Genomic DNA, 24177 nt, shown 5'->3' on the forward strand with positions numbered 1-24177 from the left:
AGCTAATCATCCTTATTCTCCTTGTCTTAACCATTACTAATAGTAACCATTTACTTTAGTCCAACATCATTCTAACTGTCATTAATTTTATAATATTTCTCTAGATAGTCCTTGAACTTTTTCCATTCTTCTTCCGCTGCTTCTCTTCCCTGGTTTCGGATTCTGCTCGTCATTTCTGCCAAACCCATGTAGTCCATCACCTTCATCTGCCATTCTTCCAGAGTGGGTAGATCTTGTGTCTTCCAGTACTTTGCAATGAGTATTCTTGCTGCTGTTGTAGCATACATAAAGAAAGTTATATCTGTCTTTGACACCCCCTGGCCGACAATACCCAAGAGAAAGGGCTCTGGTTTCTTGGGAAAAGTATATTTAAATACCTTTTTAAGTTCATTATAGATCATTTCCCAGAATGCCTTAATCTTCGGGCACGTCCACCAAAGGTGAAAAAATGTACCTTCCTTTTCTTTACATTTCCAACATTTATTGTCAGGCAAATGGTAAATCTTTGCAAGCTTGACTGGGGTTATGTACCACCTATATATCATTTTCATAATATTTTCTCTTAAGGCATTACATGCCGTAAACTTCATCCCGGTGGTCCACAACTTTTCCCAATCAGCAAACAAAATATTATGACCAATGTCCTGAGCCCATTTAATCATAGCTGATTTAACCGTTTCATCTTGTGTATTCCATTTCAGCAGCAAATTATACATTTTTGACAAATTCTTAGTACTGGATTCTAACAGTTCGATCTCTAATTTTGATTTTTCCACCTGGAAGCCAGTTTTACTATCCAATTTAAACACTTCATTTATTTGGTGATAATGCAGCCAATCTCTCACCTTCCCTTTTAGTTTTTCAAAACTCTGCAATCTCCATTTATCCCCTTCCTTTTCCAAGATTTCCCAATACCTTGGCCACTTCGGTTCCATGTTTAACTTTTTAACTGCCTTTGCTTCCATTGGCGACAACCACCTTGGGGTTTTATTTTCCAGCAAATCTTTATATCTGACCCAAACATTTAGTAGTGCTTTTCTGACAATATGGTTTTTAAAACTTTTATGTGCTTTAACCTTGTCATACCACAAATATGCATGCCACCCAAAAATATTGTTAAAACCTTCCAAGTCCAAAATGTCTGTGTTTTCAAGAAGCAGCCAATCTTTTAGCCAGCAGAAAGCTGCCGCTTCATAATACAATTTAAAGTCTGGCAGGGCAAACCCCCCTCTTTCTTTTGAATCCGTTAATATCTTAAATTTAATTCTGGGCTTCTTGCCCTGCCAGACAAATTTAGATATATCTTTCTGCCACTTCTTGAAACAGTCCATTTTATCCATTATTTGTAATGCTTGAAATAAGAACAACATTCTTGGCAATACATTCATTTTTATAACTGCAATTCGACCTAACAAGGAAAGCTTCAAGTTTGACCACCAAATGTAATTTTAAATTTACTTAGGGAGGGGAATAAAACACACACACACACATTTAGGCTAAAGTCCTGTACCCATCTACCTATGAATAAGCCTCACTGCAGTCAATGGGACTTATTTCTGAGTGGGCAGTAAAATAATTGCACTGTTAATCATCTGAATTTAAGTGTTATCTTCTGCAACTTGCATTTGCTCTAAACGCTGAATTCTTTTTTGTCCATCATAAACTTAGTAGCTCAAGTATACTTACATGGTTGGGATTTTTGTTTCCTTGGTTGGATTTCAAAACCATCTTTTCATGTGGACAATCTTGTATACTGCAATATTTTACCCAGTCAAGGGGAGGAGGCGAGCAACCTGAATGGGATGATTGGATAGCATGCTGAAGCTGTTAAATATAAGGATGAATGGTAATAGAGTTTGATTCCACAACTACCTACTGTGGTTGCTTCTGAAGATCAATATGCATGCTATAACTTTCCTCTCTTCTATTCTCCCCTGTCTGTTCCTGTAACTGAAAATAATCCAGTTAGTAGGTTTAGTGCATAGTATGTTTTTCCCTGCCTGTCACTGCCGGCATTCGCAGGTACACCGTGTTGAGCCTAAATTTTTAATCACCGAAGTCAATAACACGTTTGTCCCTGATTTCATGGGGATTAAAATAGCATGCTTTTTAGAAATTGCCATGCTAAACATTCTGCATAGACTTGAAGCCTGATTCTCAAACCACTATACATTGCAGTTCTCATTACACCTTCAGATCATATGCTCACCAGCCCTGAAACTAATGGTTTGGATTTTAAACTACAGGCTAAGTTCTGATGGCTCAAAGCGGCTTCTCTACCCACCCCACAATGGCCCCACATGCTGTGACCCCCAGGCGCTCCTTGAAAAGCTGCTTCTGAGGGTGGCAGGGGGACTCCAGATCAACACATACCTCCCAAGTGCCCCAGAAAAAAAGGGACATCCCATTTTTTTACGCAAGATCGCAGGGGCCATTTGGGGTGCCACAACCTTGCATGCTCTCACACTGTGCTCTCGTCCCCCCCAAAAGTGCAGAAAAGTCCCCCCAAAAGTGCAAAAGCGCTGGTCACAAGACTTGTCTCAGAGTGCATCCCAGTTTGGGGCTTGAAAAAGTTAGACGGTATGTCATGCGATGCAGTACTGAGGGGGGAGATACAGGAGGGAGGTTATCAGCAGAAAATGGTGACCTCTCCCATTGTGTAATGCAGTGGGCTTCTAGAATTCAAGCCATGAAGTCTAAACTCTGAGAAGTTATTTGAGGATTGCCATGGTGTGAGCTTTGCTACCTAAAACTTCAGTCCACTGATTGTAAGAAGTTGCTGTATACTGAGTCAGAACCTTTATTCTGCCTGACTCTGTAATGTCTTCACTAACAGGCAGTGGCTTTCACATAGGAGGTATTTCCAATCTTACCTGGAGACATCAGAGATTGAACAGGGAAGTTTCTGCATGAAACAAAGATGCTCTAAAATGAAGCAACATCCGTTTATCTTTTCACTTAAAGCAACTCTGTGGTTTCATTATGACTTGTAATACTGTTCACCAACAAAATATTATGGAAAGCATTTTGATAGCTCTGCTATTTCTTTTGTTTAAAACAAAAACAGAGACTTGTGCCACTCTAAAGGCCCAAAACATTTATTATGGGACAGATATGGTTTTTGTGCTTAGCTGCAGTCATCTGGGATCCAGAGCAAACTTGTGCTGTTTGATGGATATATCATTCAGTTTGCATAAATGATTTGTATATATTTTGAAGTATTTTAGTAATCTTTACCTTCACCTTTATGCTGTTTCTATTTATCATTTTGTGATTAGGAATAATTCTGCTCTCTTTCTGTGTTGTGACAAGGCAACTTCTTAACACCAGTATAGCAGGCAGGTACATCAGTTTATATACTTAAGATCAGGAAGTCAAGTAGCACTTTATGATTGAATTGGATTAGATGCTGATTTGAGATCACAGAAAATGAAGCATTTGAAAAATGAGCTTGAAACCCACCCCCACCCTCAGTATAAGTGCCTAAATTGCCAAATCCACTTTTGTCTCTGCATACATAAACACTGGCAGCAAAATCCTTCCCCACATAAGTGCCTGTCGCCTGCATACAGAGTTGGGAAGAGAGAAGAAAGACTATAATTGTGGGACACTGGCAGTCAAAATATCTAACAGTTAGAAAGTCTAGGGGCAAACAACCACAGAACTGTACTGCTAGATAGGCAGACTCATACCATAGTACAGGGGTATCTCTGGTTACGAACTTAATTCGTTCTGGCGGTCCGTTCTTAACCTGAGGTACCACTTTAGCTAATGGGGCCTCCTGCTGCCGCCACACCATCGCTGCGCGATTCCTGTTCTCGTCCCGAGGTAAAGTTCTTAACCCGAGGTACTACTTCCAGGTTAGCAGGGTCTGTAACCCGAGATGTTTGTCACCCAAGGTACCACTGTAATGCAATTGGTAGAGAGAGAGCTCTGTGCGATGTCATTTCCTCTGTTTACTGTAGCGGAGAAAACCAATACATTTAATCCTTCCTGCCACCTCTCTCTCCCCCCCTCCCAAGTCTCCAGTGCAGACAGGTGCATAGCTGTCAACTTTCCCCCTTTTTTAAGGGAAATTCCCTTATTCCAAATAGGATTCCTCGCAAGAAAAGGGAAAAGTTGACAGCTATGGGCAGGTGTCTGTCTGCACTGTCCTTGAGCACAGACTCCATTTTTGTAATCAACTAAGTATCTTGAAACCTAGAACTATTTTTACCTGCCTAGTTCTGCAGCGTTTGCTGTGATCCAATGCAATACTGTTAAGTAAGCAAAGGCTATTTTTAAGTTTCCTTTTTAAGTTGTCGTCTGATTGTTTGTTAAGAGGGGTTTAAAAAGGGGGGAATCCAGCTCCCTTTCATGAGCTGGAGTTGCTCAGAAAAGGAAAGGCTTCACAGCCTCGTTCCAAAGCTTATATTTTTGTTGCTAAGGATGGAAATTTAATGCTCTGCTTAACCCACACACATGGGAGACTGGAGGGATAAATTGTATTTAGTATATCCTCTCCTAGCCATCAACAACCCATCCCACACTAATAACTTAATAATTTTAAATGTTCATTTGTCTGTTGCAAACAACTGTTTGCTGCCAGGAAATGTAACCTGTGCAGTGTATCCCTTTAAATTACCAGTGTTACTTTGATGCTAGAGTGCTACTATGTCATTTGATATTATATTATGAAATCTCCAGTATCTAGGGCTCTGTAGTGAATGCAAAGCAGGGACATGATGGATCATAATTTACTTCCAATAGGAAAGTCAAGCTCACTTATATGAGCCATTGTGTCAAGTTTAATTAAGTGGTACAGTGTCAGATGAGAGCCTTCTATCGATGGCTTCAAAGAGCCTCTCAGATGGTAGAAACCGACATGCATGGAGGGAGGGGGATAACCCAGATAACGGTGTAGTTTTTTTACATTGTGTAAACCACACTTCAAAATATATAGAGATATGGCAGCTGAATATATAAAGAGGTTTTCCATGGGTTGAAATTATTTGCAGTTTGCAGTGAAATCTCCATAAAGCAAGGAGCTTAGCCCTTTCCCCCTTTGGAGTTCAAATGTACACTTGTAATTTGTCGGGGGGGGGGGGGAGATACTATTAGGATTGTTGGTTTGCACTGGTTCTATTTGAAAGCTGAAGAGTGCTCTACAGCTGTTGTGTCATGCATGTTTTGTAAGGTTTCGTAGCCAAAAGGAACACAAAACGCAACCTCCTTTTCTGCATTTCTTACTCAAACTAAACATGGATGGTTAGCAGAACTAGCATATGTCTGAAAGATGTCCAGGCTATGTCCACACTGGGGTGTTGCCGTATTCATGGGTTTGTGCATTTTTAGCCACACATGAGCACTATCAGTTTTATGCCTCCAAAGTCTCTCTGTGTGTTTCCTGTCCACACTAGTGGGCAGTGCTTGATGAGATGCATTTGCGCTGAGCACTGTTCTCTCCTAACCTCAATTAGTACTTCTGCATGCACCATAAGTTCTGGAAACCTGAGGTGTGTTGTACACATGCATGCAGGTACTCGTTTTACCTGTGCTCACACACATTTTCTCATATACCGTATTTTTCGCCCTATAGGACGCACTTTTTCCCCTGCAAAAATGAAGGGGAAATGTGTGTGCGTCCTATGGGGCGAATGCAGGCTTTCGCTGAAGCCTGCAGAGCGAGAGGGGTCGGTGCGCACCGACCCCTTTCGCTCTCCAGGCTTCGCAGACCTCTCCGCAAGCAGCGGGAGCACTCCCGCTGCTTGCGGAGAGTTGCCTGCATGAGCTCAGCGCGTCCAAGCTTCGCGGACCTCTCAGCAAGCAGCGAGAGCCAGCGCTGGGCTCCCATGGCTTGCAGAGAGCTGCCTGTTTGGGGGCTGGGGTCGGGGGAAGCTCGGGCCTCCCCTGCCCCAGCCCCGCGCCTGGGGGGGAAATAATTTTTTTCACTTTATTTCTCCCCAAAAACTAGGTGCGCCTTATGGGACGGTGCGTCCTATAGGGCGAAAAATACGGTATATATATATATATATGTATATATATATATATATATATATATATATATATATATATATATGAATGAAATACAAGTTTTCTTATATACCAGATTTGACCGTAAGTGCAGCCAACATTTTTTAAAATAAATGTGTTGCTTCAAGGCAGGAAAGGATTTGGAGTCACTCACACAGGAGGCTGTTACTTCCTTTCTTCTCCTTTTCCAGCCTCCTGCGCTTACAAGGGCATTAAAAATGTAATACTGCTGTTTAGAACAAGAGCAGGGCTATGCAAAAGAGCTGCTTTAAAAATACAAATACTACAAGTGGTGGAAAAAGGCAGGTGGTATTATTACCTTTGGGCTAATAGAAACAAAATGGAAGCAGGGAATGTGTTGATAAATGTGGCCCAGAGAAATGCCATCATACGCTTTTTGGTTTTTTAAAGAGACCTACCCACTCAATGTGCGTCAATGAATTCCTAATTGGGGAATGTGCTATCTTGTACTGCATTTTCTTCCCTCATTAAATTATTTGAGGATCAGAAACATCCGAATTTAGAAGGGGTGGGAATTGTGGGCTGCTTTTTGGACAAGGAAGACATTATGTGGACGCTGCTCTTCCCCCAAAATAGAGACACAAGCAGCTTCAAATCCACATTAAACTCCACTGTAGACAAAATCCTTGTCCCCCAATGGGCTGTCTTTTAACATGCAAGGAGTTTGTGATGGGAGGCAGCATTCAGGCAAATTATTCCTGCACATATGTGTTGGAATTCTTGCACACAAGTGCACACCAGGTAGACACTATTTTCCTGTCCTAATTCACACACTTGTGTAATGCAGGGATTATAAATTGTACTGTACTTTATTTTCCTGTTCCTTTTGTTATCTGGGCAGTGTACTTTCAATGTTCCCTATGATGACAGCATGACCACTGTTCCTTCCAACTGGGGGGACAAGGAAACTGCTTGGAGACATGGATGGTTTACAAAGAGGCCAGTCTCGGCTCCAAACAGAAGACACTCCTTCCCACACATGATTAGTGTACATTAATGCATGTAGTCAGACATTTTATCCTTTTCTGGTATAAAAGCTGAGTTTGTTGCATAGTAGAAGTCAAACTGTTGAAATTTTATCAGTCCTTTGATTAACTGACTATCACTGAGTTTTAAATACAACCATTCTCTCTTTTGCTCTGTCTGCAGGGGATCTGTACCACGACCACAGCATTTTTACATTTCTTCTTCTTAGCTTCATTTTGTTGGGTTTTGACGGAAGCGTGGCAGTCTTACATGGCTGTTACTGGAAAAATTAGGACACGACTCATAAGGAAACGCTTTTTATGCCTTGGATGGGGTGAGTTCATATGACTCAGCTAAGATGTTTTTCAGCTTAATGTTTCATGCACGGATAACCTTTGGAACATGAATGCATGTTTCAATAATCCTGACAGGTAGTAGATTGCACGGTTTCTAAACCGAATATTAGTACTGGGAGATTTTCTATAGAATTGCAAGCAGGAATATAATTTAATTCTATTGATCTGCTTCAAGATATGGCTGGTGATGAATGTCTCATTGATTATGAGAGTTTATCACACCATAACTTACAGCCTTTAGCAGATTCTCAGTAAAGCACGGTAATAACAAAAACACAAGCAATGTTTTATTTTATTTTATTTTAAAGACCTTTACTGAAATACATCACAGCTCAGTGTGGTTTCTTTGTTGTATACTATGTCAAATGTACTGGTCACTTAGCAACATAAAAATGATGCATGCTGGGATGGAAGCTGAAAAGTTGACAAGCTCCTGGTAGGTGAAGTGGGCATTAACATTACATGCTGGTGAAAAGGTTCCCCCCCCCCATGAAATCAATCTCTATAGGTTAATATAGTAAGCTGTGGTTTTTCACATCCCATAAGAAGAAGCATGCATTGTGGCTCACAGGAATAACGATTGGTGGATAAATTCTAAAAGAGTAGCCCATATTTCAGCAAAAACCACAAAGGCACTGTGGCACCTTAGAGACTTGACAAATATGTTGTGGCAACAGCCATTAAATGTGTAGGGAAGTAATCATACAATCACAGAATTGTAGAGTTGGAAGGGATCACGAGGATCATCTAGTCCAACCCCTCTGCAATTCAGGAATCTTTCACCCAATGGAGGACTCAGACCCGTGACCCTGAGATTAAGAGTCTCATGCTCTGTCCAAACTTTTTCCAAACAGGGCCAGATTTGATGAAGTGAAGGGCCGTGGGGGCCGACCAAAGTTGTTAAGCTTTGTTTTTAGGATTTTACCCCAGGAAATAAACTGCCATAGGGGCCGGATTAGGCCGCCAAAGCGGACTTTGGACATGCCTGACACTAAGCTAATCACTGGGGGTTTCTCTTACAGGTCTACCAGCACTGGTGGTGGCTATATCAATAGGTTTTACCAAGACAAAAGGATACGGAACCAGTAACTAGTAAGTCACTCCATAATAATAAACGTTTTCAATGACTGCCAGCTCCTCCATCCCTGTTTATCGTACAACCTGCTTTTGGGTATTTTTACTGTTCTGTGCTGACATGGAAGTTGTTTAAAGGTGAATAATAAGTGCACTGGTTAACAATGGGCAGGCCCAGTTTAGGAGAAATGTGGCAGAAAGCTACCAAAGGATAGCAAATTGCTATCTATTGAATGGGGGAATTGTCTTCCATCTTGTCAGAGCACTACAGAAGTACCTGACCCTGGGACTTCTTCCTTAGTGTGCCTGTTCTGGCCTCTTCCTTCAGTTGTTTCTAGCAAACAGCCTCTTACTCAAATTTGGATTTACCATCCCCTTTCTTCCCAGAGCTTACTATGATTAATAAGAGTTCGGCAAAGGAGGCATGGTGTGCCCATATCCACTCCTATTCATTTATCTCTCCCTGAACAACTATTCTGCAGGATTTGATATGGAAAAGGAAATGAGATTCAGTAGTGGCAGGGTAGGGAATGCCAGTGAGTAGGAAACAGGTGGCTTAGGAATATAGTGCACGATCATTGAGATGTTTTGGACTGCAATTCCCATCAACCCCAGCAAACAGAGCTATGCTGGCCGGGGCTGATGAGAGTTACAGACAAAAACATTTGGAGGGCAACAGTTTTGGGAAAGCTGCCTTGAAGCAGCTGTTACTTCACCATTCCTTTTGCAAACGCTGGGCAAATGAGCTAAAGTTCCCAGAGCACGGAGGGCATTCAACAGCTCTCTAGAGCAGAGCTTTCCAAACTGTGTGTCGCAACACATTAGATGGGTCATGTGAACGCTCCTCACACTCCTCCTAGGGCTGGAAAGGGGTTAGTTCAACCTCCAGTTTGCTAGTAAAACCAAATTACTGTGTTGCGAAATAATGCATATCTAAAAAGTGTGTTACCAACATGAAAAATTTGGAAAGCTCTGCTCTAAAGGCACTTAGAATTTAGATGGATTAAGAGCGCCTTATTTTGAGAGAGTGCTACATGTATTCCATTAAAATCATTACATCTTATTAGGAGCTTTAGATGAGTGACTTGGTGTCTACTTCATGAAGTATTTTCAATAGAAAAGCAAGACATCAATGAAGCATTAACAGAAAAATACTTAAATTGTGTCATTCAGTCTGTGAAAAAATACTTGGAAGATGCTTTGAATGCGACAAAGTGTGAGAAATTAGCATTAGAATTGTAAGTTGAACAGTATTAAAATGAGCTATTTTAGCATTTAACACACACACACATAAAAAAAGAGTTTCCTTGAAGGTAGATTTCCTTTTTGCTATGGTGCCGTAACTTGAAAACTGCTGAATGAAAAATGCTAAATATTCAGTACTGGCAGAAACACTTTTTTAAGGACAGTTTATTTGAAATGTTTAGCAAGCATGAAACACAATATCTTCTCAGACATATTCTTCCACACAGAAGTAAACTAGGTTTCATATTTCTTAAGTAATACACAATATATTACAGCTATATATGCTCTGTCCTTGTAGTAGAACAGCAAGTACAGGTTGCATTCTGCAGGGTTGGATACATTGCAGACTGCAGCTAAATAGTCTTGGAAATGGCTAGTTTTCAGACTTCCTGATTTATTGGGGTGTGTTGGCCTACATGTGCAATAAATCTCTGTTTTCTGTTTGTTGTGAAAGTGTTGGAAGTGCAACAGGGATCATTCCATTTGAACATAAGGATTACTTCTGTTATTAAAGTCTTCTAGCCAAGAGGGGGAGTTGTTGCTTGTAACTAAGCAGATACTTAGTGAAATAGCATGTCTTCTGGTTAGCTGTGTAGATATGAGAGAATTGTTCCTCTGTAAATTTGGTTGAATGTCACCCTGCTATAAACAAGGCCTAAAATAAGAGAGACAAAATCTATGTTTATTTCTCCTCATATAATTAGAATTTCTTTTCTCTCCTGTCTGTGTTATTTAAGTGACTTTGCTAACAGAAAGTATCTTAAACATTTTGATAATTCCAAGACTGAGGCCCCACAATCAGTAGACAGATATATAGACAGACAAATAATAAACCTTATTAATTTTTATTAGTTCTTTTCTAATGTTATTTCCAGTTGCTGGCTCTCTCTCGAAGGAGGACTTCTCTATGCTTTTGTTGGACCTGCAGCCGCTGTTGTCTTGGTAAACATTAAAATCACCTATTTTAAGTAACCATGGTAACATAATCACTGACTGGCTAGTATGTTAAGAGTTCTAAATTCTGATATGGAAGTTATGAATGCAAACTTATTTTGCATATACTTTCAGTAGCTCAAATGCACAGATGATTAAAGGGCGGTTGTCCCTCTTAACACATGTTAAATTTGTGCACTTGTATTTATAAAAGGGATGTATGTGTGCCAATGAGTGGTGTGGCCTGTACAGAGGGGGCGTGGGCTGAGGAGATTTCCGAGAAGCAAATAGAGAGCTTTGGGGGTGCATTTGGCCCCCAGCTAACAAGTTCACCATCCCTGAATTTTGCCCCATGTTTGATTACTGTTGATTATTCTCAACAATTGAACTTTAAGGAATACAAAATCAAACTTTTCTCAGCCTGCAGTCCCAGTATGGCTGTGTTAACACAAATTCTTTTGGGACTTCTTGTATGGTTTCTCAGGGCAAGGGGAGAGTAGAATCACCTTGTAGTGAAATTCAGAAAAAGCAAGGAGAGAGCATGCAAACTTACATTCTCTCCTCCTTCATTCCTTCAAATTAATAAGCTCTAGTGAAAGTATGAGGGGAAAATTAATTTAAGAAGCTTACAATCACCTACTTGCTTAATACTCACTCCTTCCCCCAGTGCACAAAAACAGAAAACGCTGACTGTGTGTCTATTGATCCTCTGAATATTCTGAATGCAGATCTGCCTCCAATCTTACTAATCCTTTGAAGTGAATTGACTTTGAGCCGAAACTACCTTATATTTAGGCTCTGAAGCACTTTGAAGCCTCAAAGAATCTATATCTCTGCCTGGTTTTGTTTTTTTGTAACTAACACAGTGCAGAAGGAACAAGCCATCGTATCTGAAACATTTCAGTAATACAAGCAAAAGAAAACAATGTCACTTTTCATAATTGCCTTCTTGTCAGAAATGCATATTTTCCCATCAACTTTGGCTGTATGCCTTAAAAATGATAGCAGTCAAAAAAACTAATCTAGGTCATTTGAATGTCATCAGCATCAACCTGCCTGATCAAACTACTTGCCTGTGTCTTCCAATTAATATCAGCCCCTTCCTTTTAAACTCAGACAAGGTTGTGGAAGCACTCCTGTAGTCTAGAGAGGGGGTGGCGAGAGAGAGAGACCCTCCAGACAATCTATTCATTGAGCACTTGTCCTAATTCAGTTGCACAAAGGTTGTTTGGTGACTGCTGCTTATTGTTCTGATTTGTTTGTGGGAAAGTTATATGACAGTGATAGTTAATTCTAATTTGTTCGTGCAGACTTCCCATCTATCAGTTGTTATCCCACACTTTTTAGTGCATTTCTCCATCACTTTCCTTACCGCAAAAAGTCTCTTATATCACAAACCTAAATGCCTAGTCTAATCCTTTCTGCAAAATAGTGATTGGAGGTGACCATAGAAACAGATGTGGAGTTGGATTCTGTGTTGTGCAGAGCAGATGTCGGTGAAGTGGATAAGCCCATTCGCAAGAGAGTGGAAGTGATTTTGTTTTCTAAGTCCCCCTTACCTCTGCAGCTCCAAAAATCAGCTCTGGATGGCAGGGATCCTACACCGCAATGTCTGAAAAGGGACTGGAACCTGCAAAAAAGGAGGAGGAATCGGGGGGGGGACACACTACCTTTTTCCTCTAGGTGGGAGCTTCAGTAGAATCACAGTTCCCTCTACCAAAGGAGCCCTTCCATTCATAGTGGGGCACCTCTGAATCTGATGCATTTATATAAGATATAAGAAGTGGTGCATACCAGCAAAACTATTCCCTTTCACCAGGAATGCCCTGCATTTCCCTTTTTCTCCCCCCCTAGAATGCCATCCATTTCCCTTTGCCTGTGCTGCACTACACTTATTATCTTCCCCCCTGCCCTGTCCTTAATTCAGTATCACTTAAAGGGGTGACTGTTTGTGTTTTCGTCTGTTTGTTTTATATTTAACAGGTCAACATGGTGATTGGCATTCTGGTGTTTAATAAACTTGTTTCCAGAGATGGAATCCTAGATAAAAAACTCAAACACAGAGCGGGGTAAGCAGAAGTTGGGTTCTTTCCCCCCAGGCCTACTGAAAATCTGTTACTTATTTTCAGTTATTTATTTTGTCTCTATGTATATATTATGTTTACCAAATGTCTATTTATTTGATTGCACTTTGAATCTTTTTTTTTCATAGTTTAACAAGCTGTCTAACCAATTTTATTCATCTCCAAAACTGAGGAAATGTGATTGAGCAACAGTAAAATAATAAAACACAAGTACAGTGGTATTAAGTCAGTCAAAAGCCTGAATAATGATTATGCATGTCAAACTCATTGGCTTTCTAAAATATTGGCTTTGTACAGAATGGAGACGCAGACTTATGTAATGCTCTTTAGTTAGAATGTTCCCCTAAAAGATTTCCCAAGGTAATTCCTAAGATAAAATGGGTGGTAGGCGGACCATTTGCTTGCTTGCATATGTAATACACCACAATAAAGTATCAGAATATAACACCAGGCAAACAAAATATTACTTTGCTAATGGTTAAGGTTTTCTATAAATTGATCCCCTTTTTTGTCTGCGAGAGGAGATTCTTTGCATTGAGTGGGTTCTGTCCATGCAATTGTGAGGCATTTCCTTTCAGACAGGGCCTGGGAGCCTGAGTCCATGAAAAAGCTGGATTCCTGCCAATCTGTTGTTGCTTATCTATTCATTTTCTCTACCCATCCTTTACCATAAGGTCCCATGGCAGGTAACAGCAATTTCAAAATACAATATTAAAATCAATTAAGAGAGTAGTTTAAGCCCTAAAATATATACATCTCAGGTGTCAGACACACCACTCAGATAAGAGAATTCCACAACTTAGGGGCTGTCCAGAAGAGGGTCTGGGTGCTAGATTCTGTTACCCCTGCTCTCCCTTCTCCACCAAACAGCTGATCATCAATATTTCAGCTTCTTTTATTCAGGCAAGCATACATTCTCTTAGATCAGGGTTCATTGATTCAGTGGGGAAGATCTAAACATGGGCTTAACTCTCCCAGTGAGACTTACATGTGCTTAACTCTGACTAGATCCTACTCCATGATATTTCATTATTGATTGTTAATGCTCTATTTAATCTTGATAAGATTACATCCTTTGAAGAATATTGAATTAGCATGATAAGACTGCTCTGTTAACCAAAGCTGTTCTTCAATAGCTGTTTCTCACAGGCAGACTATACCATGACTTGTTGACACGTGATTTGGTCCCACTTACATCCCCTCAAAAATACCAATATGTATGTATATATCCATTAGTTGAATCAGATAAAGGAGGTTCTAGTCCATGCAAATTTGCCAATCTTAAGACACCACAGGTTTTGATTGCTGGAGTTATCCTCTAGATAAGGCTATGTGAATCAGCAGCCATAAAGCAGCTGTTGCCAATTTCACATTGCAAAATCGGTGTCAAGGGGTTCTATGCATTTTCATTCAAGGAATGTAACAAACGGTTATGGACTATTATAACATACCTTAAGGTGGTAAGATCCAGTCTCATAATGCTTTCACATAATCATCTCTTTAAGATTGCTTGATCCAAGTTTCAGAAACAAGCAATTCTTTGCAGCACAGTTCTCAACATTTTTTTTTTAAAAATGTTCACTTAGAATACTTGTACGCCACTTTACAGCTTCAAGAGGCCAAAAATTCTCCAAATAAAAATCACTCTTTACTCCGGTACAGGAACAGAAATTGCATGATGTCTGTATGGAACCCAGAATTATTCCTACAGTGAGGTGTATCTGACAAAGTCATACTCAGAGTGGAATAAAAAAATCATGGAATCATAGAATTGTAGAGTTGGAAGGGATCCTGAGGTTCATCTAGCCCAACCCCCTGGCAATGCAGGAATCTCAACTAAAGTATCCATGACAGATGGCCACCCAACTTTTGCTTAAAAATGTAGGATAGTCCAGTGAAGGGAGTCCATTGCACTATCAAACAACTCTTACAGTTAAAAAGTTCTTCCTAATGTTTAGTTGGAGTGTCCTTTCTTTTAACCTGAAGACATTGGTTCAGGTCATACCCTCCAGAGCAGGAGAAAACAAGCTTGCTCCATCTCACATGTGACAGCCCTTTAGATAATTTGACAACAGCTATCATATCCTGTCAGCCTCTTTTTTTCCAAGCTAAATATATCCATCACCCTCAACTGTTCCTCATAAAGCTTGGTTTCCAGACCCACAGTTTTGAATCTTCCCAGCAAATGCTGACTCTGAGCTAAGGCTAACCTCCATTCTCAGGGACTATGTTATCTCCCAGACAATTTTAAATTATTTTTATTGTGTATTTGATTTTTCTTGTATGCTGTTTTATGGGCCTTTCACCAAAAAGCAACATGAAAAAAACACATTAACATAACATTCTCATTTCCAAGAACCTGTTTGTGCAAAATAAAATGAAACATCAACATAGTTATATAGATTTTTGTGTTTATATGGATTTTGGCTACAGTATTTACATCTATATTTTTGACAGAATGTAAAACAAAAAACAAAAACTGAGCTCCATCTCTCAAGCAAGCTGATCCCTCTTGCCATATTCCTCAAAATAGCTGAGCCATTACACCAAGAGTCCTTAGCCTTTTGGATTCTGGGAACGCATTTGAAAATCTAAGAAACTGTTATTGGCACCAAAATAATCTGGTGATGAGCAAAACTACCAACACTACCACAACCAAGGAACGCTCCAAAGGCCTACACACATTGCAAAACAAATGAAATGGAGAAAGCGGCAGGCAACAGCTTCCCTTGAAATTGGCAAAACACCTCTCAGCCAAACAAAATACAAGGATGCAAAACACACACATGCACCAAATAAACAGGAAAACCAAAAACGCACAGGGAAACAAAGCAGATAAAACACCCCTACTTGGGACCCTGAGGCATTTTGAGGAGAAGGAGATAAGAGGACAGAGTGACTGCAAGCCTGCAGTTCCCTGTCCAGCCAGCTCAATACTACCCAAAGTTAATAAAAAGCGTGAAGCATCCTGCAATTTTAAAAATAAAAAATGGAAGGAGCAGCAGGGCCTTGCAAAAGTCCAAGGGGTGTCTGAGGCTGCCATGGTGCCCACATCCATCACATTAGGGACCCCAGGACTCAAGGTGGTCACTCTATTTTTTTTATCTATTGCTTATTCCAATAGTAAATTCCATTTTATAGGATGAGTTGTTTGGTACATGTAAGCTTTCACAGGCAGATGGTGTGAGGGGGTGGGGTGAGTAATAAGATTTTTCTCTTCATTTTATAAAAATCCAGGGTGACAGCCAATATTACACGAGCAGACTTCACTTGCACAGCAAGACTCCTCCTTCCTCTCCTTTTGCCCCGAATCCTCCTGCGCCCTGCCCCATATCTAATCTGCAGGTTCTGAAAACCTTCCTGAGAATATTGGGGGGGGGGCATATGTAGAGCTGCAGCAGGGAGCAGAATCCATTTTGCCAATGGAGTCTATTCTGCTGTTGGACAGACACCCATGGATTTCATCTGCAGCAATTTCTGCCAGTCAATGAAAACCGTTCCACTACATATTACTTTTTGCATTTAATACACTTAATAAAGTAATGCATCACTCTCTTAATCAAAGAAGAAAAAACATACACAATGAAGTTTACTACAGTGAAATAATGTGATCATAAAATATTGTATAACTAATAAAACATATCCGTAAAATGATAAAAACATTATTGAGTGACCCTGCACCAGCTACTCTCTCTCAGATCTATTTCACAGAGATATTGCAAATTATAAAACAGGGAGAGGGAGAACCAAACAGGCCACCTTTAGCTCCTTGGATAGAAATGTAAACATAAAGTAAAAATAATCATTACAGTAGGAGAATAATTGAAAACTGGCATCAGCAGTCAGGGAAACACTTGGGGAAACATGCCTGTTTTTAATGAGCAATGGAAGCGCATCACTGCGGGTGCCTGCCATATTTCAGAGGTAACCTGGTCTGGAGCTGTTAGGACTTCAGATGTTAATAGCAGGACCTTAAGCCTAGCTTGATAGCTAACTGGCAGCCAGCCTGTACTTAGATGGCACTGAAACTGTTAGGATGGATGAAAGGCTGGAAATAGCCAGGCAATTCAGTTGTTATAATTTATGGGGCAAGAAAACTGAACCAGTTGTTCGATGTTGTGATACAGTGTGTTGTACAAACAAACAAACATATACTGTACACACATTTATTAACCTTAATGCTTGTGTACTGTGTTTTATTAAAATGTTGTTTTTCAAGCCTGAAATAATACTTTCATTAAATTCCATACATTTCAAACCCTGTATCCAGACCAGCCTCTGGCAAAAATTTAGAGTAAGCTAAGAAGGAGTTTATTCTATCTTGTTTTAAAGCTCCTTCAACCTTTCATCCAATGTCATAGTGCACATTGACTGAGCCATCTTAGTGTGTGGTCATTTTCCAACTTCGTTCACCTCTTAATTAATTAGAGGTACGCACACGCTGCCCTGGCAATTTGTCTTTCTCTTGCATTCTGAGCGAATAAATGATCATGAGCATATTGGTCTTCTTAAAGGTCTGAATAGAGGGATCTCACCTTGTGTGTCCTACACTAGCACGTGCTTGTTTACTTCAGTGTTATTAAGTGACATTTATCTCTGGACACTAGGGGCCTTAAAAAAAAAGACTTAAATGAATGAACTAGGCCTTGCATGAAATGAAACTTCCCTCCCCCAAATAACATTACTTTTTAATTTAAAAAATGTAAAACAATGTATGATTCAAATAGAGCTTTGTAAATTCTGAATAAGTCTACCTGCTATTTTATTTTCTTGCATGACATCATATTTAAAAAGCTAAATTTCAGTCGCGACTTTTTTGGTGACAAAAAATTCAATATTTTGTTCTTTTTTGTGGGTGTTCTGTTTGTTTGCAGTCAGATGAGTGAGCCTCATAGCGGTTTGACGCTCAAATGTGCCAAGTGTGGAGTAGTTTCAACAACAGCTTTGTCAGCCACCACCGCCAGTAATGCCATGTTAGTCCTAATCATTTACATCTTCTTGTTACAAATCTTATAGAGTGCATGTGGGGGGCGGGGTTGCTACAGTGATGAAAAACTATGATAACTAATGCTGAATATAGTTAATTTAAAGGAAAAGAAATGGCAACCACACTTTTTAATTCAACTGGAGTAACATGTAGAAAATAAAATATCAATCTTTATAGATCTCTAAATATTTGTCATTGGTCTTCACATTAACTAACAAGTTGCCACCCTTAAATATGTTATCTATACATTTGCATATATATGTGAAGAGAGGGTTGTATTGTCCACTCATGGTTCTACAACGTCACTGTTGTTGCTCTTTTCCTTCCTCTTTGTCACTCTCTAGGGCATCCCTTTGGAGTTCCTGTGTTGTGTTGCCTCTCCTGGCTCTGACTTGGATGTCTGCAGTTCTGGCGATGACTGACAAGAGATCGATATTATTTCAGATACTCTTTGCTGTGTTTGATTCATTGCAGGGCTTCGTCATTGTCATGGTCCACTGCATTCTCCGAAGGGAGGTAAGGAAACCACTTCCCGATGGCATTTGTCATGTGCCACTGTGAAATTTTACAGCAATACCAAATGCTCCACAGAAATTCAGTTGTATATCAAGGAAAAATCTGGGATCAAAAGCAGGGCAATTGAGCAATGTTCTTTTGTGACAAACAGATGTGACAGCCTATTGAGGAAAAAAGCCACCATGCATAGCTACAAAGAACCAGTGGACTGAATGAAAAGTCAAAGTGGAGATTGGGCAGAGCTAAAGTCAAGAGAAACCTGATTGATTTCAGATGCAAATGTAGCAAAAAAAGAAAAAAAAGCCCAATAGCCCAACAAATTGAAGGTTTCCTTTTCTGCCTTTTTCCATCTCCAAGAGGTCTTCTGTGACTCTGACATTTACAACCTTTTGGTATTTCAACCAACAATAGCAAATGGCTTCAGAATCTGGATCAGACCATTTGGTAATCACAAGATCCTTCCCCACTTGAGTTCCTTCCAGCTCCCATATAACATGCATCTGTACCGCTTGTGCAGAGCAGAATCCTTGAGCATGAGCCATCTGAAATCCGAGATCCTCGTAATGGATCTGTCCTGGAAACCTTATGTGATTAAACCAATGCTAATAAAATATTACACTGAAAGGCTTACCTAAGAGTTTGACTCACCATCAAAGATGGTTATCTAAAGAAACATGGATTTCATAATGCATTTTTAAACTGTAGACTGGAAAATAGTCCATTTCCTCTCATTCTCGGCAACAGACATTTTAGGATATGAAAACAGAGAAACATATATAGGTGTGGTGAATAAATGAACTGGCAACTTCAGTTTCTATAAAAAGTTTCAAATGATATCAGTGCCGACGTGAAAGCAGCTGTAGTTGGAGTTTTTTATATGTCTTAGAATGTGTCTTACTAAATCTCATCACGCTGTCCAGAAGAATTCTCCGTAATTACTTGAGTCTGCTTCAAGGGATGCTCTAGGACTGGAAAAAACCCAGGGAGGTTTTCAGATACAATCTGAAGTTTCTCACAATGTTGATTTCAAAATGTTGCACAGTAAACCCACAAAATGAAGACAAGCACCACCAACCAAGTCCATTACAGTGGTACCTTGGGTTACAGACGCTTCAGGTTACAGACTCCTCTAACCCAGAAACAGTACCTCGGGTTAAGAACTTTGCTTCAGGATGAGAATAGAAATCATGCGGCGGAGGTGCGGTGGCAGCAGGAGGCCCCATTAGCTAAAGTGGTACCTCAGGTTAAGACAGTTTCAGGTTAAGAATGGACCTTCAGAACAAATTAAGTTCTTAACCCAGGGTACCTCTTCTTCTTCTTCTTCTTCTTCTTCTTCTTCTTCTTCTTCTTCTTCTTCTTAATTTGTACCTCCCCCATCCGACTGGGTTGCCCCAGCCACTTTGGGCAGCTTCCAGAATATATAAAAACACAGTAAAACCTTAAACCTTAAAAAACTTCCCTATACAGGGCTGCCTTCAGATGCTTCATAAATGTTATATAATTACTCATCTCCCTGACATATGATGGGAGGGTATTCCACAGGGTGGGCGCAACTACCGAGAAGGCCTTCTGCCTGGTTCCCTCTATCTTCACTTCTCACAGTGTGGAAACTACCAGAAGGCCCTTGGTGCTGAATGATGGGGGTGGAGACACTCCTTCAGGGGTACTGGGCCGAGGCTGTTTAAAGCTTTAAAGGTCAGCACCAACACTTTGAATTGTGCTCAGAAATGTACTGGGAGCCAATGTAGGTCTTTCAGGACCGGTGTTATATGGTCTTGGCGGCTGCTCCCAGTCACCAGTCTAGCCACTGCATTCTGGATTAATTATACTTTCTGAGTCACCTTCAAAGGTAGAACGCACTGCAGTAGTCCAAGCAGGAAATAACCAGTGCATGTGCCACCGACATCTGGACGGCTGGGAGTCCTCCACACCTGATGTAAATGATAGCATGGCTACTATCTCAAGTAGGCAGAAGTAGACATTATTCATATTTCAGTACAAGTGTAAAATGACCACAATTCAGCAATTTGTTAAACATGTTTTATTGAGATAGGTGATAGATATGGTGTGTGTGTGTGTGTGTGTGTGTGTGTGTGTTCAGATCCTAATTTGAATTATGTCAAAACCTAAAGATTGGCAATAAAGTGAGAAAAAAAACTTATTTATTTTCTCCTTTTCCTGTGTTCTTAATTATTGGGACATATATCTGTATCTGTATCTTTTTAACCCATGCCTAGCATTTAAAGCTATACTACCACCCCATATCTAAACTGCAGAGACTAAAAATAAAAAATAAAAATAGAGGACACGTGAGGAGAGAGGGCAAGTTATAAGAGCTTTGAATTGGTTACTGTTGCTAAGGAAACCACTTCCTTGGTACCCGCACGTTCAGCACATCTGTCTCTCTTGCTGTGTCTGGCTCTGAGAGAAGCTTGCAGCTTCATGTCAGAGGGTAAGATAAAAACCTGAAGAAACTGCTTTAAAAGAATATACCTTGAGCACTGAATATCAGAAAAGCCAGAGGAGCTACAGAGAAGAATTTAATAGGATCTCACATTCAATTGTTTTGCAGCGTGCTCAAATAATGGAGATCACCCACAGGATGGTAGCCATCATTTGCTTGCTCTTGGCATTTGGCAAAAGCTAGCAAACAAACAGTACCAGTCTGAAGTGTTCTCCATCTGGCTGGCCTTACAAAGCATGCATTAAATTAATCACCGGGTTTGCAGCGTTGGGGGTGCTCTTGGGCCTATCAGTGGTTACACATGCCATTTGTGTCTCCTGACATCTGAGGTATGGGCAGGGAGGCACATGCTTGTGTGCTGTGCATTAACCCAATGGTGGTACCATTTTATGTATTTGCTTCAGTCCTGTCAACTGTACTGCATCATCCAAAGATGGCATCCTAAACACTACTCTGTGACAACTGAAGCATTGCTATTATTGCTTTTTAATAATTTTGTCTATATTTTAAAGAGGTGTGCTGAATTCTTGGCATCTTTCACCAGGTTCAAGATGCGTTTAGATGCCGTTTAAGAAACTGCCAGGATCCAATCAATGCAGATTCTTCAAGTTCATTTCCTAATGGACACGCTCAAATCATGGTTAGTTTTTATTGCTCCTTGCCTGTTATTTCCAGTTGGCTCTTGTGGGCAAAATGAACATTTCAATAGTGTACAGGGTTTGGTTGTTAAAGGTGCCCCACAAGCATAAGTTTGCCTTCATTATTCCATTTGTTTAATTATATTTCGTAAATAGAACGCCTTCTCTCTTTTGAAATCCAGCTGGCACCGGTATTGGTTGGATTTCAGCATCAGCTAAAAAAAATATTTCTTTAGCCATGCTTTTAGTGATGTGGGGTCTTGATGTATTTAGTCACTGACTGGTATATGGAGGAGGAGTTGTAATATATATTCGCTTTATATTGTTCTAATGTTTATTGTATCTGTCAGATTATCATTTTGATTTTATATTTATTTATTACATTTATTTCTGACCTTGCCACCAAGGAGCTCAGTGTGGTGTATATAGTTCTCCTCACAACAACCCTGTGAGGTAGGTTAGGCTAAGAGTGAGTCACTAACCCAACGTCAGCCCGTGAGCTTCATGGCCAAGTGAGGATTTGAACCCTGGTCTCCCAGGTCCTTGTCCAACACTCTAGCTTCTATGTCAATGAAGATGGAATGGGAATAAAGACACACACACACACACACACACACACACAAATATACAGTACAAAATACACACTTATACATACACTATGAACACCTTTTCTCACTCATATAGTCTAGTTGCCACTTTTCCTGCATGGAATTATAATTTCTGAGAAAGAATGCTAGGGTCATGTAGGGTTAAAAATAGTAATAAAACATAACTATTTGCATAAAAGGTAAAGGTAAAGGTACCCCTGCCCGTACGGGCCAGTCTTGCCAGACTCTAGGGTTGTGCACTCATCTCACTCTATGGGCCGGGAGCCAGCACTGTCCGCAGACACTTCCGGGTCACGTGGCCAGCGTGACAAGCTGCATCTGGCGAGCCAGTGCAGCACACGGAACGCCGTTTACCTTCCCGCTGGTAAGCGGTCCCTATTTATCTACTTGCACCCGGGGGTGCTTTCGAACTGCTAGGTTGGCAGGCCCTGGGACCGAACGACAGGAGCGCACCCTGCCACGGGAATTCGAACCGCCGACCATGCGATCGGCAAGTCCTAGGCGCTGAGGTTTTACCCACAGCGCCACCCGCGTCCCAACTATTTGCATAGTGCATTTCAAATGTTCAGAAGTGCTTCGTGTACATTATCGCAGTAATCCTCACAACAGGCACCTAAGAAGGGTAAGACGCAACAGAATACGGAGCAGACTCTGCTGCTTCAGAGACACAGGGCTAGAACCAATGAGCAGAACTTGCAAGAGAGCAGACTTTGGCTCGATGATAGGGAAAATTATCTAATGGTAAGAGCTGTTTTAAGAGTGGTACAGGCTGCCTTGGGAGATGGTTGCCTCTCCTCCACCGGAGGTGTTTAAGCAGCGGCTGTAGAGCCATCTGTCAAGGATGCTGTCATTGCAAGATTCCTGCACTGAGAGAGGTGACCTCCAAGGTACCTTCCAACTCTAAAATTATATGATATATGAGTCTATAGAACAATATTATACTTCCCTTATTGCAGCCTAGGGGGGTGAGAGTGGGTTTCTTAAGGCAAGCTCGTGCCAGAGGTAAAATTGCTAGTTCAGATGCTGGCCATTATGCTATACCATAACCGTTTTTGAAATGGTAGTGACTTTGGCAGAATTCACTTATCCTTCTATCCTGCCTTTCTCAGAAGCTCGATGTGGAATTTGGGAATTACACTGTGATTGATGCAAGGGACTAGAAGAAATGAGTATACAGATGGTCTTCTGCATAGTCATCTGAATGGCATATGGCAGAAAGGAACTTAGTGAATCCCAGCAGCTCCCTTAGAATTCCACACTAATACTAGGGAAATTGCTTTAACTAAGCTCTGCATAATAGCCCACTGCATGTACACACAGCAAATGCGCAGTAGAACACTTGGAGCACTCTGGAAGGCTCTTCTTGCAAAGAGCAAATTAATGCCCTTGAAAATGTTACAAAACGGTAGCTGTGAAATGTTCAGCTGTATATTTATGTGTACTGTGTTAAGTGTGGAAGTGGTTTTTTTTTAATGTGGAAACTCATCAAAGCCACCTGCCTCAACAGAAAGCTTGGAAGCTTTATAGAGCTGATTCTTTTCATTATGCAAATATAGGATTGCAGGGAGATATTTAAGTAAGAGTTTTCCTGTGGCATACTCAACAGCAGCATGCCTTCTTCTGAATTCTTTAATTTGGACTAAAATATTCCTTGATGTATCCCTACACTTGATGTAAATAGAGCCATCAGTCCAAGGGGCTACATTGTTGAAATGATGATTAAGTGAAGTTAGCCCATTGTTGAGTTTGAGAACACACTAGCACAGAAAGTCCAGGATCCAACGTAGCAGTGTGGCAATCATTCAATCTGTCCAATGATTTTTTGCTTGCACAAGAGAAATTTTTTTCCCTCTCCCTTGTCCAACATGCCCCTAGATTTGTTATAGGGGTTTCCCTAAACCTCTAGAGCAGTGGTTCGCAATTAGCTAAGTACTGCAGGCCCCCGGTTTTTCAAATGCCAAACCCAGAACACCCTACTTTGAAAATTTTGATATCTTTATGGTAGCTTTTGTTATATGAATGGTGCCACGGATGTTGATGAGTGGCAATGCTTGTCTTAATAAACTTTTATTTGTTATTGTTACAGACAGATTTTGAAAAAGATGTGGACATTGCCTGTCGATCAGGTAAGGCTATCAGATCACCATGTGAATGTAGGAAGATCAGATAAAAATTTACTTTGTTAGTGTAACTGAAGTGTCAGATATGCATTTAGACAAGACTTTTTCTACCAAAAAGACCATTTTACCAATATGGAGGTAGAAATTGCTTTA

The 24177-nt window shown here is 40.5% G+C and overlaps 1 protein-coding gene across 5 annotated transcripts in view; it reads left to right on the top strand.

The window, feature by feature from the left end:
- ADGRB3 (adhesion G protein-coupled receptor B3) overlaps window positions 1–24177 on the top strand; it is a 453891-nt gene that overhangs the window by 402104 nt on the left and 27610 nt on the right. For 4 of the 5 annotated variants that reach the window (XM_053381170.1, XM_053381166.1, XM_053381168.1 and 1 more), the window contains 8 exons: window positions 7183–7333; window positions 8378–8447; window positions 10550–10616; window positions 12591–12676; window positions 17566–17664; window positions 18023–18194; window positions 21203–21298; window positions 23991–24030. In XM_053381170.1, the coding sequence (XP_053237145.1) occupies window positions 7183–7333; window positions 8378–8447; window positions 10550–10616; window positions 12591–12676; window positions 17566–17664; window positions 18023–18194; window positions 21203–21298; window positions 23991–24030 (781 nt within the window). The remainder of the gene's footprint in view (window positions 1–7182; window positions 7334–8377; window positions 8448–10549; window positions 10617–12590; window positions 12677–17565; window positions 17665–18022; window positions 18195–21202; window positions 21299–23990; window positions 24031–24177) is intronic. The other variant, XM_053381167.1, reaches the window with a different exon arrangement.

Source organism: Podarcis raffonei, chromosome 3 (assembly GCF_027172205.1).
Source record: "Podarcis raffonei isolate rPodRaf1 chromosome 3, rPodRaf1.pri, whole genome shotgun sequence".
Lineage (NCBI taxonomy): Eukaryota > Metazoa > Chordata > Lepidosauria > Squamata > Lacertidae > Podarcis > Podarcis raffonei.